This window comes from Sphaeramia orbicularis, chromosome 3, assembly GCF_902148855.1.
Source record: "Sphaeramia orbicularis chromosome 3, fSphaOr1.1, whole genome shotgun sequence".
In the NCBI taxonomy this organism is placed as follows: domain Eukaryota; kingdom Metazoa; phylum Chordata; class Actinopteri; order Kurtiformes; family Apogonidae; genus Sphaeramia; species Sphaeramia orbicularis.
This window is the reverse complement of record NC_043959.1, coordinates 13,076,463-13,095,870: the sequence shown is the minus strand read 5'-3', so window position 1 is coordinate 13,095,870 and position 19,408 is coordinate 13,076,463. Positions and strand designations below refer to the sequence as shown.

General features: G+C 35.4%; 1 protein-coding gene across 2 annotated transcripts; it reads left to right on the top strand.

The window, feature by feature from the left end:
• Positions 1 to 1,550: 1,550 nt before the first annotated feature.
• On the top strand, positions 1,551 to 4,688 carry rnf128a (ring finger protein 128a). Of its 2 annotated transcripts, XM_030131156.1 has the most exons (2): positions 1,551 to 2,862; positions 4,289 to 4,688. In XM_030131156.1, exons 1-2 carry the CDS (start codon positions 1,992 to 1,994, stop codon positions 4,321 to 4,323), a joined length of 906 nt encoding a protein of 301 aa, XP_029987016.1. In that variant the 5' UTR covers positions 1,551 to 1,991; the 3' UTR covers positions 4,324 to 4,688. The 2 variants fall into 2 exon arrangements, with proteins under 2 accessions (XP_029987016.1, XP_029987015.1); XM_030131155.1 differs by lacking the exon at positions 4,289 to 4,688 and having other exon boundaries at positions 1,553 to 3,415.
• The last annotated feature ends 14,720 nt before the right edge of the window (positions 4,689 to 19,408 follow it).

Below are 19,408 nucleotides of genomic sequence, written 5' to 3'. Positions count from 1 at the left end.
AATTACACTTACTTTTCTTTAGACATTTCTGTTTGTTCATATTTGTTCAAGTTATTCACATTTTGTGTAAAAGCATAGTTTGTAAATGTGAATATTTTCATGTAGTTTTACTTTTTTTATATACACAAAAATAAAGAAAAAATGTGCAGTTTTCATTATTTGTAGGATATTATGGTAGTATTTTACTGGTCTGACCCATTTTTTGTAAAAGCATAGTTTGTAAATATGAATATTTTCATGTAATTTAACTTTTTTATACACAAAAATAAAGAGAGAATGTGCAGTTTTCATTATTTGTAGGATATTATGGTAGTATTCTACTGGTCTGACCCATTTTTCGATCATATTGTTCTGAATGTGGAATCTGAACTACAACGATTAACATCTTCAACATAATTTGTGTATTTTACAAATTCATCCCATGGGCAGATTGGACCCTTTGGCGGGCCGGTTTTGGCCCACGGGACGCATGTTTGACACCTGTGTTTTAGAGAATACTGACAGACAGAAGTTCGGCAGTATGGAAGATAAAATTTGCTTGAATATCGTGTAGGATAATTGTGAATAACAGAGGACAGCATAAAGAAATTCTGAAAAACTTTGGGAAAAGTAAGAGTTAAGGCACAGGTGTCAAACATGCGGCCCAGGGGCCAAAACCGGCCCACCAAACAGTCCAATCCGGCCCCTGGGATGAATTTGTCAAATGCAAAAATTACACTGAACATATTAACAATCAAGGATGTTCAAATCATTTTAGGTCAGTTCAATCTAAAGTGGATCAGACCAGTAAAATACTATCATATAACCTATAAATAATGAAAACTGCTGAAAACTTTGTTTTTGTTTAAAAAAAAAAAAGGTAAAATTACACCAAAATGTTTACATTTACAGACGAGCCTCTTACAAAAAATGTGAATAACCTGAACAAATATGAACAACCTGAAGTGTCTGACAAGAAGTATGTGGAATTGTACCAATATTCTGCCTGTTATTAAATGTTGTGTGCATTTTTAGTCCCACTGTGATCTGTAAGTTGGGATACATATGTATAAATGATAAACTAAGATGTAATACTCTTAAAATTGCACTTATTTTTCAAAATAATTTTCAGGTTGTTCATATTTGTTCATGTTATGTTCAATTACAGTTTGTAGATGTAAACATTTTCATCATGGAATGTTACTTTTTTCACTCAAAAACATAGAGAAAACTTTGGAGTTGATATTATTTATCAGTTCTTATCCTATTATTTATGTTATTTTCCTGTTCCGGCCCACTTAAGATCATGTTAGGGTGCATGTAGCCCCTGAACTAAAATGAGTTTGACACCTCTGAGTTAAGTGAACATATTTGTACATGAAGACAAGTATGACAAATTTTCTTACTCCCCTAGTAGCAGAGTGCACTGAGTGTGTGTTAGAGTGAATAAGTGTGGGTTAGTCGTACTAGTGCAGCTCAGTGTGTTTATCATGAGTGTCATCTGTGTCACAGAAATAGGGGAAGGAAACAGGCCAGGCTCGACAAACTGGTTTGGTTGCTTTGCTCATCATTACACAAGTGAAGGAAGCAGCTTTTGTTAGTTTCACTGTAACGCTCTGTTTTTTACAGACCTGCGCCAGTGGAATTATTACCCTTATCATTCACTTATCGACTTATCACCTCGTTGCATTATTAGTCCTCGGTGTTCCAAACTGCAGCGCTCTGTGTGTGTGTTCTGTGTACTTCAACTTGTTGAATACTCGCACCCTGCCCTCTGCGAGGAGCGCTCAGTGTTCAAGGTTCAGGAAGATAACGAGAGGTGAGTGGCTGACGCAGAGCTCGTGTTGTGTTACCAAAGACTCGTATCATATTACGTTGACAGAAGGTTGGGTGAAACTGTAGCTGCAGTTCAGATCGACTGTGGCTCTAGAAACCAGGAACTTGGACTTAACAAAAGGACTTTGAAGACGCTAAAGCCGCTGCTTCCTGTTGTTTTGAAACAGAACATTACCATGGATAAGACGACGCAACGCTGTCTGCTGCTGTTTTTGTGTCTGTCCGTGTTTGTTCAGCGCTCGGCAGCGTTAGTTTTTTGGACCGCCGTGGTGGAAGTAGTCTACATAAACAACAACAATGAGACTGTGAACAAATACTGCGAGTGTGGGATCTACGGTCGTAATTCTCCCCTGGAGGGGGTGATGGGTGTTGTTACACTTCCCAGAGGAGACCCCAGAGGCTGCGGCCCAGATCCTGTCTACAACCGCAACGGTAGCTCGCCACCGTGGATAGCCCTGATTAAAAGAGGCAACTGCACTTTCAGCGAGAAGATCAACGCTGCCAAGCATCAAGGAGCGTCCGGCGTGGTGGTGTACAACTATGACAGCACCGGCAACACCACCTCTCACATGTCCCACCCAGAGGCTCCTAATATAGTGGCCATCATGGTGGGCAACGTCCTGGGCATGGATGTGGTTAGGCTGGTGCAGAACGGAATGGAGGTGCAGATGGTTATCAAAATTGGCAGCCCTCACGGACCCTGGATGGATTCCTACTGGTTGTACTTTCTGTCCATCGCCTTCTTCATCGTGACGGCGGCTTCCATCGCCTACTTTGTGTTCATCTCTGCGAACCGCTTGTACAACCTGCGTGCACACAAACGCACGGAGAGGAAGCTGAAATCCGAGGCCAAGAAGGCGATCCAGCGCCTGGAAGTGCGCACGCTCAAAAGAGGCGACGAGGAAACCACGTCGGACTCTCTGATGTGTGCTGTGTGCATCGACTCGTACAAAGCGGGCGATGTGGTCACGGTGCTCACCTGCGACCACATCTTCCACAAAGCCTGCATCGAGCCCTGGCTTCTGGAGAGGAGGACCTGCCCTATGTGTAAGTGTGATATCTTGAAGGCCTTGGGGGTTGAGGAGGAAGATAAGGAGAATATTGCCGCCGAGTCATCGCCAGAGGTCACTGTTATCACGGTGGCGGGAGGGGAAGCTTTGTACGAAGTCCCGCTGACTGACCCTGCGAGCCCCGACCCGGAGAGACATCAGCATCGCTATGACAACAGGGCCTTTGAGGGAGACTCGGAGGGTGTGAGGGGATGAACAACAGCAACGGAAACAAAACACACAGACAGAGTTCCTCCCGTTTGAAATAGACATTTAATTCAGGGTGCAGTGAATCAGCGCGATGAAATCAAACCCTAATAGTCTTACAGGCATGACAAACAATATGTTTAATGATGTATATAATTCTAGAAGGGCCCTTGTGTATATACCTGTGACGCTGTCGTATTTTTCTTTGTGTCTTTCTTGCTCTAGGACAGGGGTGTCAAACTCATTTTAGTTCAGGGGCCAATTCCCCCCCAGTATGATCTGAAGTGGGCCGGACCAGTCAATTAATAACATAATAATATATAAATAATGCCGGCTCCAAACATTTCAATATGTTTTATAGTGAAAAAAGTCAAATTACATTATGGAAACGTTTACATCTATAAACTGTCCTTTTAAAAATGTGAATAACATGAACAACATGAAAAAACTTTATTAAGAATTTATTAAGAAAAATAAGTGCAATTTTAACTCTATTCTGCCTCTGCATTACAACTTACAGATCACAATGGATCTGCAAAATACACAAAATATTTTAGTAAATGGCAGAATATTAGTAAAACTGCATTTACTTCTCTTAAGACAATTCTAATTTTTCATATTTTTTTGTGAAAGGCTAGTTTGTAAATTTAAACATTTTCATGGAATTTCACTTTTTTTTTTTTTAACACTAAAACAAAGAGGAACAATTTGGAATTGTCAATATTTGTTTGTTTTTATGATAGTATTTTACTAATCTGACTCACTTGAGACAAAAGTAGGGCTTTATATGGCCCCTAAAGTAAAAGGATTGACTGTTTATATCTTGAGTATCATTTTTGCATTTTTACCAATTCATCCTACGAACCAGACTGGACCCTTTGGCGGGCTGGTTTTGGCCCCTGGGCTGTATGTTTGACACCTGTGCTCTAAGAGTTTAACTATCGGGTGTGTTCATGAAGATAGAGAGAGAAAATGGTGGTTGCTGTGGAGTGAGGCCAGTGTCAAATGTCTGTTTTGCATTGAACTACTGAACACACACGCAATACTGACAGGAAGTGCAGGGCATGTCCCAAAAAAAAAAAAAAAAAGCCACTCCGCTTTACATTGAAAGTCGCAAAACCTTTGATTATTTTTTGGGGGAAATTGAAGCCAAATTTAATGGCAGATAATCAACTTTGAGACTTTCCTGTAATACTGTCTTTCTGTTTCATTGTCAGGTTGTCAGGCTGGATTTGCAATCACACCCTTATGAACACACCCCTTGGCTGGAAATGCAGCATGACACATCACACTAGTGAATAATATGACCCCGAGGGGCAGGGACTCTTGTAAAAACATGAAGCAGCGTTATGAAATAACATTTGTTTGTGGCTGTTGATGGGTTTTTTAAGGTCCGCTCTGTTGCTACGTTTAATTAATAGTGAAGTCTCACGGTAACACGACCAAGTAACACCTGTGGAAATGACCTGTAGACGAGCAGAGACATGATCCTTCTGTATGGAAGTAAATCTCTGTCATCAGATTTTGAATGAAAAAAGCCATTGAATTTCTAGCACTGAGTTTTTTTTTTTGCACTGAAATTAAGTATCTGGATTTTTTGCATTGGAATTTTTGCACCTGAATGTTTGCATCTAAATTTATTGCATCTGAATTTTTTCAATTGAAAAATTATTTATGAACATAGTTGAATTCAGAGACAAACAATTCAGAAAGTTATTTTCAGTGCAAAAACAAATTCAGATACTTAATTTCAGTGCAAAAAAAAAAAATCCAGGCACTTAATTTTAGTGCCAAAAAAAAAAAAAAAAATCCAGATACTTAATTTCAGTGCAAAAAAATATTCAGATAATTTCAGTGCAAAAACAAATTCAGATACTTAATTTCAGTACAAAGAAAATTCAGATACTGAATTTCAGTGCAAAAAAAAAATCCAGTGCTACAAATTCAATGTCTTTTGTTATTCAAAATCTGATGAGATATATTTACTTCTATACTTCTGTCAGCTGTTTCTGTCATGACACACACCAGGGTATTGGAAAGTCTCTTTTGAATATAGCGGTAACATATAATCTGTGTGGTCCTTACTCTTTTTTTTTTCCTAATTAAACAAATAGTTCTCTGAGCAGGTCTTCCGGGTTTGTTTTCTAAATTATTGGTACTTTATCGCATCCCTAAGGTCTACCTCTAAACTTGCACAAATCTGATCAATCCTTGCAGTTCTAAAGGATCACGTGTGTGTGTGTGTCCCTCTGTGAATGACAACATTATAGAATAGTTTCATTATATATTTGCTGGTGGGGATGTGATGATTACTGTGCTTATATTTTTCTATATTGAATCATTTTCACTACTGTTTTTAAAGATTCAAGGAGTCTTAAACTGTTCTGTAAAAAATGAAGACACTTGCTGTATTAAATCACATTGATGCTTATTAGAATGCAATAAATTCCTCAAAATGAGGCCAACTTAAGGAGCAGCTGAGCGTGGTGTTTCCACACGTGTGTGTATATGTGGAGTGTGAATGTGTATTAGAGATGTAATGATTACCAGTATAATGATAAACCGCGGAAAAATTACCAACGGTTAGTATTACCGTTTAAATTCTAATTGTCATGATAACCATGTTTGATTACCGCACTTTTCTGGAGAAAACACCTATGTAAAGATCTGCTTTTATGTCAAATATCTGAGTATAGTTTTAATTTATTACAATTTCAATTTTCTATACCTAATATTTGGAACCAATATTCACTTTTAAAGTCTTTGAAATGGTTCATTAAGCATCTAAGTGTTATTTATGCTATCAGTTATATACATTTTTCAAATCGGATTGTATATATATTTTTTGTGTTTTCTGGCCTTTTGTGTTTTTATAATAGGTTAAAGTGAAAAAAAAATAATAGGCAGATGATATAAATGACGTGCTGAAAACAAACAAACAAACATGGGTATAGTCGACATTTGTTTATATAGTATATAAAAACAAAATCAAAAGGACTGAAAAACGGACAAAATAGGCTCAGACCACTAAGGGTTAATATTTGAATGTTTCTGCAACAGAAAGTGCATTGTGCCAATTATTTTTTTTAATTTTATTTTTATTTATTTATTCATTCATTCATTCATTCATTCATTCATTCAAAATACAACTTGGTTAAATTATTTCAGTGTGTGTATTCGTACTTTTTGAACATTTTGAGCACAATTTCAATAATACCGCGATAATAATGATAACCGGGCAGCTGTGGCTCAGTTGGTAGAGTGGGTCGTTCAATGACCAAAGGGTCAGCGGTTCGAATCCTGGCTCCGACTGTCCACATGTTGAAGTGTCCTTGGGCAAGACACTGAACCCTAAAAATTGCTCCCAGTGGGCAGGCAGCGCCTTGCATGGCAGCAGCTGCCTGCTGGTGTATGAGTGTGTGTGTGAATGGATGAATGTGAGGAATTGTAAAGCACTTTGGGCACCATGAAGGTGTAGAAAATGCGCTATGTAAGTTCAGTCCATTTACCATTTAACCGGGATCATTTTGATCACAATAACCGTGATATGAAATTTTCATATGGTTACATCCCTAGTGTGTAAGTGTGTTCTACGGGATAAGGAAACTGTCAAAAATATTCATGTGCATAAGACAGAAATGTGTGCATTTTAGCCTATAGTTGTGCAAAAATAAATATTTGTAAACTCTTCAGTGAGTTCAACTGTACATAAAATGTATTGTGTGTATTTTATCAGAATAGGAATGAAAAAGTCACCACTTCACAGGCATTCCACTGGGCTATGAGTCAGATTATTACAGTACAAAAGTAGTTCAACTTTACCAAATTTGAGTCACTAATAAAGAAAAATTAAATCAAAAGTGCTGGCTGGTTGTAAGTTTCACAGATACAGTCTTGGATCAAAATGAGAATTAATGATAGGATAGGTTTAAGTCTAAAGCAGGGGTGTCAAACATGTGGCCCGGGGGCCAAATGTGGCCCGCCAAAGGGTCCAGTTCGACCCCTGGGATGTTTTTGCCAAGTGCAAAAATTCCACTGTCTTGAATTGAATTAAGCAAAAAAAAAAAAAAAAAAAAAAAAAAAAAAAATTAGCTGGAATTAAGGGAAAAAAATCTTCAATAAAATAAAAAATAAATCTTCAAGTAAGCTAAAAAAAATATCTTCAATTAAGTAAAAAAAATCTTCAATTAAGCAAAAAAAATCTTAAATTAAGCCAAAAAATAATCTAGAATTAACAACTTAATTATTCTTTCTTTGTTTTAGTGCAAAACATAACATTAAATTATAAAAATATTTTGATTTCCAAACTATCCTGTAACACTAAAATGTGAATAATCTGAAGAAATGTGCACAACCTGAAATGTCTATAGAAAATTCAGCACGATTTGAACTATTTTCTGCCTGTTCCTCAGTGTTTAGTGTCTTGGTAGATCTGATCCATAATGCACATGGACAAATGAGAAGTTGAGGTAGAATATTGTTAAAATTGCACTAAATTTTCTTACGTTTTTTAAATTTAGATTTCAGTTTTTTCATGTTTTTTTTTTTGGATAGTTTATAAAAGTAAGTATTTTCATAATTTAAGGGTTTTTTTTACACTAAAACACAGACAAAAATTTGGAGTTGTCATTATTTATAGGTTATTCTGTTATTATTTTTCTGGTCCGGCCCACTTCAGATCAAATTTAGCTGAATATGGCCCCTGAACTGAAATGAGTTTGACACCCCTGGTCTAAAGGAATATTAGTGTCAGATCAAGCAGATCTACTGTCTGCACATGACAGTACATGAACTGGACAGGTTCTGTCAGTGGAACATTTACACATCTGGTGGATAAATGGACACAAACCAACATATACGTGGAAGAACACACCATCATATAGATTAAAAACATGAGCTAAACAGCACTTTGGTCATTTGTTTTCTGATTCATCTTATTAAAGTATGTCAGAATTAATACATTTAACCCTTACAGACTCAAACAGCCACCGGAGATTAAAAAGACTAAACAGAGAAACAAATATAATAATAGAAGAAACTAACATATATCCATTTATTTGACTTTATTTCTCTCTTTCTTAACTCCATTTTTTTTTCACAAGAATCAGTTATTTTCAATCTAATCTTATTCAACTTTATAAAAAAATTATTCACTTTTACTTCAGTATTTTCATGTTTTTATCCATTTATTAATGAAAATCCTGCCCTTTTGTTTCTTATTTTGACTTTGTTTTATTATAATTCAAGTATTTTCTTGGTTTTAACTCCAGTCTGACTGATGCCTTTACCAAAAAAAATAAGAAAAGAAGCTAAAAAAAAAAAAAAAAACAGGAGGAAAAATGGAAAGGAAATTAAAAGTATAGAAATAATGCAACAAAGATAACAGTAGAACCAAACATGTGAATTAATTAAACAAAGATGAAAAAACTTGGACTGAAGAATGAAAAGATGACAAAAAATACTTAAAATAAATAAAAATAGAATAAACAAATAAAATGAATGTGATAAAATTCATCAAACTGCCATAAAGAAGATATTAACCCTTATAGACCCAAACCTCCACCAGCGACCAAAACTACTGATCTAAAAAGTTAAGAGCTTCTGATCCACTAATCCTATCAATCCATGTCAATAATTGGTATAAAATACAGTTCTTCATCTTTTCATGGTCATCACATATGACCATATTTGGACGTTCGTAATAGAAGAAAATAACAGCTGAATGAAGTAGTGTATTTTAATCACGTATTTTCATTTATTTGACTTTATTTCTCTCTTTCTTAACTCAATTTTTTACAATAATCATTTTTTAAAAATCTTTTTCAATTTAATAAAAAATATTCATTTTTATTTCAATATTTTCATGTTTTTATCCATTTATTAATGAAAATCCTGTTTAAATCTTATTTTGACTTTGTTTTATTGTAATTCATGTATTTTCTTGGTTTTAACTCCAGTTTGAATGATGCTTTTCCTAAAAAAAAAAAAAAAAAAGCTAAAAAAAACAGGAAGAACTAGAAAAGCACTCAGAGAGCGCAGACCTCTACCAAGGCAGATCAGTTAACCTCGGAACGGGTCTGACCTCACCTCGGACCGGGTCCCTGCTCACCTCAGACCAAGTCCGACCTCACCACAGACCTTCACAGGCCCGATCGCCGCCAAATGAATACAAACATTACCTGACTATCTACGAGGCATAATTTTATGTCCGTATTCATATGTTGTGAGGTATGCTGGGCCATTTTTGCCTCTCATGCTGTTGTACAATGGCACCACGGGTACAATGCTGCTTGTACGACTGAACTCATTCAAGAGTTTACACATATTTATTTTTGCACATCTATAAACTAATATGCACACATTTTTATCTAATGCACATGAATATTTTGACACCAACCTAACCTCATACATTGCAGACAGATAGGTCCATGCATGTGTTTAAGTGAAGCCTGGCTGTATAAGGTATGCGTTCCCTATCAGACTGTAATTACCTCTGCACAGGTGGGAGCCAATCTGCAACCCCCCCCCCCCCCCCCCCCCCCCCCCCCGAGTCTGAGTCTGAGCTGGATAATCATCATATCACAGAAGTAGAAGGGCCTGACTCAGCAGGCACAGATATGCAGCTGCACAGGAATGGAATGGAACAGATTTCATTAGCCTCTCCGTCTGAAAAAGTGTCATTAGGTGAAATGTATACGAAGCAAACCGCTTATGGAATCCTTTCAAGGATAAACAGTGAAACTGGAAAATGAGTTTTAGGATGAATTCATTAAGATTTGCAGTCAATGTAAGGGCTACATTTGAGACAGATTTAGATTTTAAATCAGGCCTTTTTCTGCTCTGGGGTTCTGAACATATGAATGTGATCAGTTATCCAGCCTGACTTGGACAGCTCTGCCCAGAACCATAAAAAACCTGGTCATGGAATATTAAAGGCAGAGTCAGTGGAGAAAAATGAAGAAAAACTATTAAAAGTTTTGGAAAGCTGATTTATTTTTTAGCTGTTCAGTAAGTTATTTAACAATTTGAGATTTAAATGTGAACTATATAATCCCAGAAGATGAGGAGGAAAGCCTTTAGCATCATTTTGGATAACATATATTTAGTATTTATACATATACAGTACTGTGTAAAGTTTTGTTTGTCCTTTAGATTAGTTGTTTTTGTAGTGTTTAGATAATGATGAAATTCTTTATTCAGTCATCACATAATCTAACCAGTGTCAACATTACAAACATTACCAACAGGTTAGTGACTGAAAAGGCCCAGGCAGAAGCAGAATGCTTCTATTAATGCCTGTCCTACAGAGCACATTCAGTTACCCAGTATTCAATATAGGAAAAAGAAAAAAACAACAATGCACTGAAAAAAAAAAAAAATCTGTTGGATTTACTTAAAAAAGTATGGACATCAGTTGCACACAATAAAGTCATGTTATGCCAACTTGAATATTGCACATAAAAAAGTCATGTTACACCGTAATGAATATTTCCTTTTCACTACACCTAAGAATTTTACATTAGACAAACATGATTTTATCATGCAGTTTTCCACAATTTGTTCACATTTAACAAACAATAAAATCATGTTTTAGCAGTACAGTTATTTCATTGAAATATAGATAATTTTAATACATTGAAATTGCATAATAAAAATGCAATTGCAGATGATTTTTATGTCCAAAAAAGCATATTCTGTCAATATTTTCTGCAAGAACCACATGCATTATTACAGTTCATCAAACACAGGACACTGAACACAAATTTAAGGTTCAACCCTTTTATTAATTCAACTAGAAAAATATATCTTTACAACAATGCAAAAAGTTAAATCTCTTTAACTTGAACAGTCATTTACAATTACCTGAGCACTGACAAAATCGAACATTTCTTAAGGTGTCTTCTATCAGCCATTTTTTCTAACACTCCTTGAGCGTATTAAAGTGCTCTCTATAAAGCCCTGTTTACAGCATACAACCAAACAAACAAGCAAAAACATAAAAAAGTGAAATTAAGCCAGAAAAATAGAAAACATAACCAACCAAATTAATGGTAATTTAATGTAGAGTCAAAAATAAATTATTTAATTATTACTTATTAGATCTTAACAATTGTATCCTTCAAAAATTGCCCTCTGTACCATTTTTTTTTTTTTTAAATATCCAAAATGAGCTACACATTCTTAAATCCATGCTGGCCTCATTCCATAGTTGAAGTCCAGCAACACATATACATCTGCTTTTAGTCTCTTTTCTAGCTTTTTGTTCAACAAATTTACAAACATCTCGCAGATCATATTTAGACTCGTGTGTTGAGAAGAACATACATATTTATTTCTGTCTCTTTTCTTCAGATACAACAAGAAAATACAGGAAATATGTGCACAGCCTTAAAAGACACAAAAAAACCAGAAATAAAGGGGTTAAAGTTAGTATTTAGTGTGACCTCTGACCCCATGACAAGAACAACAAAATCCATATACTGTATGTGCACACACACACACACACACACACACACACACACACACACACACACACACACACACACACACACCTACATGCCTGTAGAACTGGTTTTACACATGCATCTATGTATCCACACCAGAACACATGTAAACACACACTTACGTAACCACTCATACATGCATACATGCCTATTCATACACACACACAAGTGTATCATTAAAATACTTAACCCTGTAACACCTGACCCATTTAAAAACTGTCCACAAAATTCGAATTTTTTTGAGTTGAAATGTTTTTAGCACTTTTAACATCATCCAAACAAAAAAATGTTGCCATATTATTTTGTTTATGGTATATATATATATTTTTTTATCACATTCGATACATTCAGCATTTTTGGCAACTTTTTGCTCACAACAACACTAACTTTAGTTGCAAAAATTTCTTTTACCAGTAACATTTTAAAAATATAGAACATTTCAGGTATTTATCTTTTTTTTTTTTTTTTTTTTTTTTTTGCATACAACTTTTTACAGCCTTTTTTTTTCCTTGAATGGCATCATCATTTCAATATTTTTCAATATATTTCAGTTTTCAGCTGAATAATATATATATTCTTCTTAACATAACTTTTTGAAAATTACCAAAGACTTTCCTACAAAATATGTGTCAGATGAGGCTAATGATGTTCATTTGTCTTCTGTTTATGTAATTATACTTTTCTTTTTTTCATTTGTTCAGACGAGGTATAGAGCTGTGATGTCGAGCCGACCAGCTGATAAATGACGTGTCAGCAGCACGTCGGATGACGCTTCTGAGGAAGACTGGAGTCAAGCAGGTTACATCTAAAAACTATTTCTTGTCTGAACAAAAGTATAAAGAAAAATGTGTGTCAGATGATTTAACGTTAGTGGCCCAATTGAAAAGCCCCCCCCCCACAAAAAAAAAGCCTTTCCATTGGCTGCAGTGGGACAGAAAACTCACATCAGGCCATATACAAGAGGTTTTTAAGGAAGGTATTGATCTTGTTGATTAGATAAAGGTCTCAGAATCTTGTGTAGCACATGTGATACAAAGGGTTCTATAGGGTTTAAATTAAGGCAATAATAGTGAGGTGGTAATTTAAGTGAATGACCGTAATATGTTACAACAGAATGATTAGGAAAGTACTTTATTCCACATGCTTAAAGAAAAAAAAACCCAATAGTAATTATATTTTCCAAAGAAAATAAGCCTAAATAAATAAAGAATTAAAGAGCATGACTATTATTTTTATCTCTGCAGAGCCAAAGCCCAATCTTCTGAACTTCATCAACATTAAAGTGTCACAAAAAGCTGAACGGCTGCATTTTTGTTTGATTAGGATCATAAAACATGTCGGCGCTGGTGGAGAACATGTCAACACATGAGAATAGTTGTTCTTTCTTCACTGTCCTTTCACAGAAACATTAGCACGGTGATGGTTTGTCATCTGTTACTTTTACCAACCGTTTTCTGACAAAAATAAAAAAGGACTTTGAACAAAATGTGTTTTTTATGGATGACATTGTACCATACGTCACAAGACGTTTGACATAAACCGTCGTCATAAACCGCAGATAAGCAGCTTAATTGTTAATTTTGTTGAAGGCCATTTTTCTTCTTTTTCCTCTGTGTTTTGTTTATCAGCTGTTTTTCACTCTTTTATTCTCAGTTATTGTTTTGCGGTTTATGAAATATGCTGTTAGGAGTTTTCACAATAAACAAAAATAAAGATTTGTGACTCAAACACATGCTTAGTGTATAAGACAGCTTTGAAAATGTGATTTATCCGTATAAAATTAATATTGGGTTTTGGAGATATTAATTATTTGCGATTGTCTTAACTTACTGGGAAAATGATTTTTTTTTGTTTGTTTTTTTATTGATTTATTTCCAATATGGAAATGATACAAGCTTCCTGATTGCTACTAACTGACTTCTTTGCATAACATGATATAGAAATGTCAAGGAAAAGTCAAGGAAGCATAAAATAATGATACATGCAAAAAGAAAAAGAAAGACAGTCATATTCAAAAAGGAGTGAGAAGAGGCATAGCTTATATTAGCCCTCATACCTTTGTCTAAACCAACAATATGTACATATACTCATACATACACACACACATATATATACACCCATATACGTACACATCTGTCTGTCTGTCTGTCTGTCTGTCTGTCTGTCTGTCTGTCTGTCTGTCTGTCTGTCTGTCTGTCTACACATACATACGTACATGTACATATGCATACATATACACATACACCATCATATACGAGGGCTGTTCAATAAGTTCATGGCCTCACCCAGAAATACTGGTTGTTATAATACAGGATGTTACATTCTTTCGTGATGGGATAGTGATGCTTGAACATCGATGGACCAAGTGCATTGCTGTAAATGGAGATTATGTTGAAAACTAAAATATAAATTATCAGTCTGTGTTGTTCTGTTCTGGGTGAGGCCATGAACTTATTGAACGGCCCTCATACATACACACACACACACACACACACACACACACACACACACATATATATATATATATATATATATATATATATATATATATATATATATATATATATATATATATATATATACATACACCTACATATACATACATACACTTATATGCATATACGCACATATACACACCCATTTTCACATACACTTACATATACATACACATATGTTTTTTGCTGTCGTTAATGTAAATTCAGTTACTTATTCATTCATTTCATAAAGTATTTCCTTTCTGTTTCTGACTCATATGTACACGTAAGAAAACCATGACGTCTTTATTTGTGACAGCACTTTTCCAACACTGGAAGTAAATAAATAACATAAACATATGACTTAGAACATAATGCCACAACAAAACTTATCAAGGAGTCAAAGGTCTTTAATTGCTCAGACGATGACTGGAAACTTTGTACACACACTAAAAACATCCTGGACGCAGATGGAGTTTACCACAGGTTATAGGAGGAGACGCTGGGACTGAATCACCTGTTTTAGTCACTTGGTTTTTTATCATTTTTTATGCCATTTTCATCTTGTTTAATATAGCAGTGTGTACTGGCAAGAATCTGGCGATACGATACAAGTCACAATACTAGGATCACGATACAATATATCATGATACTGTTAAAAAGGCAATTTTTTGTTTGTTTCTTTTTGTAAATGATTATTTCCTTGGAGAATTGAATTTTGAATGTGAACACATTTTTATTTGATCCCAACAGGGTCGAATGCTATATCACAAAATGTTCCTGTGTTCAAACTGAAATTCTGTTTTACAGACATTACAGTTTCAGATCCTGTTCAAATGTTCATATTCTATTAGTTCAGAACTAACATCAGAACAGTATTTTAGTTCAATCCCAACAAAGGAATTAACATTATTTAATAAAACCGTGTTAAATAATTGGTAAAATATAAACAAAAAAGAAAAACAAAAAAAATGAACCTCTACAATATCTGCATTTGAATAAATACCTAAAAATATCGATACAGTACTTTTTAATATCAATACAGTATTGTGAAATGGAATATTGCAATATATTGCAGAACCGATATTTTCTTACACCCCTACTTGTTTCATTTTTGACATTACGTTTGTCTATTTGGTTTGGCCTTATATTAACTTTTATGCTGTTTTCACCTCATTTTGACTTTTACAAATAATTAAGAATCACTAATGACAGTCTGGGCTCAGCTTTAAGTCAGTACCAAACATTATCTTTTAAGACACCGGAGTCAGACATGCGGCTCAGGGGATAAATCCAGCCCGCCAAAGGGTCCAGTCCGGCCTGTGGGATGAATTTGTGAAAAAATACACTGATGACATTAACAATCAGTCGTGTCAAAATGATTTTAATTCAGGTTCCACGTACAGACTCATACAGTCCAGTTAGATTTGAAGTGGGTCAGAACCAGTAAAATATTATCAGAATAACCTATAAATAATGACAACCCCAAATGCTCTCTTTGTTTTTTTGGTCTAAAAAAAGTAAAATTACATGAAAATGTTTACATTACCAAAGTATACTTTTATAAGAAATAAAATGTGAATAACCTGAACAAATATGAACAAATGGAAATGTCTTAAGAAAAGTAAATGCAATCTTATCAATATTCTGCCTGTTACTAAATGTTTTGTGTGATTTTAATGCACATGTGTAAATGATAAACTGATAAAACGAGGCAGAATGTTGTTAAAATTGCACTTGTTTTTTCTTAAGACAATTCAAGTTGTTCATATTATTCAGATTTTTAAGGAAACTTTGTAGATGTAAACCTGATTGTAATAGAATTTTACTTTTTTCACTGTTATTATTTTAGTGGTCCGGCCCACTGCAGATCAAATTGGGCTGAATGTGGAACTGAACTAACATGAGTTTGACACCCCTGATTTAAGGTATTGTAATAATTATTGATGTTTAAATATTTAACAGTTTTTGCCATAACACAATAATCAAATCAATCAATCAGTGATTAATGCTTTACACCCTGATCCCTGACTTCAGGTAAACATTAACATATTACAGCCAGAGGTTTATGGTTTTATTGGATCAGGCTACTGGGTTAAAGAGGTTGTAAAAAGAATTAAAAGTGTTAACACTGGTCAGTGTGCAGTGTCATGGTGAGTCAAAACTGAAGAGTTCCACTGCACTGCCAACTATGACATTGTCTACATACTAAGGAGTTATTTTTATAAAATTATTATTATTTTTGCATATTTTATGATAGTTTTTATTCCACCCTATTTACCTTTTATATGTCTTATTCTATATTTTATCCATTTATCTTTCTAAAGCTGCAAAAACAGAGACCTGGGGAACTATATTTGGCTCTATCATGTAACACTGATTGAATGACAATAGACCATTTCGATGTTGGTAAACAGTGATGATGGATTTTGTGGGCGGGGCCTAACTGGTGTCAGACGGTAGTCGTTTTTCAATGGACCCTTTCTCTGAATTTACCTCCATTGATACACAGTGTTTTTCTGTCACCAAACTCCGTTAACATAGACTGTGACGTCGACTCTGCAGTGTCCTATTAGGGCTCATTTATGTTCGACGTTAAAGCAGCGTCTGACTTTGATCCCAGATGTTTGTTCAAATGTGTCCAACCCCAGTCACATCCTAATTCTCTCTAATGCATTCGTCTGTCTGTGCTTATGCACCTGAATCACTGCCCTCAGGGTGAACATACCAAACCAATATGTCACTTGGGCTTTTTTTTTTTTTTTGTGGGGGGGGGGGGGGGGGGGGGGAGGCATTATGAGAATGGGAATTCAGAACATGCAGCCACAGCAGCAACAAACGTGGAGACAAGCAATGAAAGCGTGTCCACTACTGGGTCAGAAGAACTGGAAGGAGTCAGTGTAAGTAAAGGTCATCTGATAATACAGGCTGTGTGATGGTGAAAAACAACATCAGTTTGATGACATTTACAGAATATGTCATTATGTAGGTTTATCATACACGTACTGTAAGGAGGGAGTGAGCGCTGAGGCCCCGCCCATCCCTGTGTGTTTGATAAACCAACACACTGACATGAACCTGAGGTCGAAGGGTTGTTTTTCACCATCACACATATGAGTCCATGGGCCAGATGAGATGTCAGTACCACTCAAGGTGGCAAAGGTTGCTTATACTTTTTGAAAAGATACATGTCTGCATTTTGGTATGATAACCTTTCTAGAGTCACAGCTAAATTACTGTTATCAACTGTTAAAGTCACCCACCCCCATTGAAAAAATGCATTTTTGACACTGGTGCCTATCTTGGTATTGGCCCTGATTAAGGACATGTTTCAATGTTTTATAGTAATTTGTTTGGTATCATTTTAAAGGGGACACTCTGGGCGTTCATTCGAGCTCTTTTGTGAATACTTTTGACAAGTACAGTAGACACTGGAGCTCTTCAAACTTTTAGTCACAATTTTTCCGTCTAAATCATGTCTTTTCTTTTAGTCCTGTGGCATCAGGAAGCATCAGAGATACAAAATACAAACACTGCAATACTGGCATGACTCTAAGGATTCAGGAAATGTATAATTTACCCATATTTTCTCACTGTGGGGGTGTGATTTTCAGCCGAATATCAGGCAGACAGTTATTCTAAGAAAGCAGAACAAACAGTAAGATGAGGCTTCTGATCCTGTCAACTGACATGGCGGCTGCGTGTTAGTGACGCATGTAGCGTCGCATTGTGTAATAACGATGCAATATATAATAATGCAATACTTTTTCACCTCATTGTGTAACAACGCCACATTTTGTAATTAAATGCCCCATTTTGTAATAACATTTCTGAATGCATTTTAGAACAAGAAAAGCACTCGGAGAGTGCAGACCTCCGCCAAGACAGATTGGGCCCCCCCACCCACCCGATAACCACCAAAATTTAATCATTTGTTCCTTGTGCCAGTATCAACATTTCCTGAAAATTTCACGGAAATCCGTTCATAACTTTTTGAGTTATCTTGCTAACAAACAAACAAACACACAAAGCAAAGTGATCACAATACCTCCTGGTGGAGGTAATAAACTTTGCCGCATTTTGTAATAACGTATCATATATTGCATCAGTTATTACAAAATGCGAGTGTAACACTTGGGGAAAAAAAGTAATAATTTGGTGCATTATGTAATAAACCATCAAAAACCCACTGAAATTGATGCCTTAATTGGAAAAACCATCATACCAGCAGAAAAACATAAAGCATTCTAGGTTAATTAGAATTCAGTTTAAAAAAACACAAAGAACACAAAGAAAGCATAAAGATAATATGGACTCTAAAATTGAGCAAGAAATATAGATAGTCGAAAATGAGACTGATGAAATATAAACTCAAGAAATACAGAAAAAGCTTGTCTATCTCAAATAGAGAAACTGGGAGACTGGTGGTAAGACATCCAAACTATTGGCTTATACGTTAAAGAAAAAACAAGCTGATAGTACTCTCTACAAAATAAGGGATCCTGAGACTAAGATGATTGAATACCAGCAGGAAAAGATTATGTTTGGTATCTTTCTATCAAAAATATTTTATACATATATATATATATATATATATATATATATATATATATATATATATATATATATATATATATATATATATATATGAGATCAGATGAACATTCACTTACACTGATTCCTTCCAGTTCTTCTGACCTGAGTGTGTCTGTGTTTGTTGCTACTGCAGCTGCATGGAATTCCCTTTCCCATAATGCACTGGGGTTAGGGTATCACTGGGGTTAGGGTATCACTGGGGTTGGACACATTTGAACAAACGTTAGTGATGACAGTCATACACTGCTTTAATATCCACATTAGTAAAACCTCCTGTCATCACCGTGTTTGTTATTATTGACCTTTTTCTTCTTCTTCTTCTTCTTCTTCTTCTTCTTCTTCTTCTTCTTCTCAAAAAACTTGACTCTTTTTCATGATATTTGTCCAGTGTGATAATTAAGAGCAGCGCCCTCTGGTGGATTAATTGAGAAATGCTCATTCCGACACATTGAACACATGGAAGTGTGAAGGCAGTGACGTCTGACAACATCACAAACAGATGAACACATGTATGTGAGTACATGAACCTTAAAGCTCAGTCTGAGGAAGAGCTGAGTGTGAAAAGTCAACTGTGGTTCAGAGTCAGTGCTCTGGACTAACCCTGACAAACCCCCATCCTTAAATTAATCTCACTTTTTTTGCAATATCAACCCCCCCAATATTTTTTTTTTTTTTAATGAGGTGGTTGGGGTGCCCCCCTCCCCTCTGCCTTGGTGGTCTGCCTGGGGATTGAACCTGTGTCCTTCACACAATAGTCCTGGGC

What these genes read in the sequence shown, in the direction of transcription:
- rnf128a (XM_030131155.1), top strand. Translation starts at nt 1,992, where the DNA reads ATGGATAAGACGACGCAACGCTGTCTGCTGCTGTTTTTGTGTCTGTCC.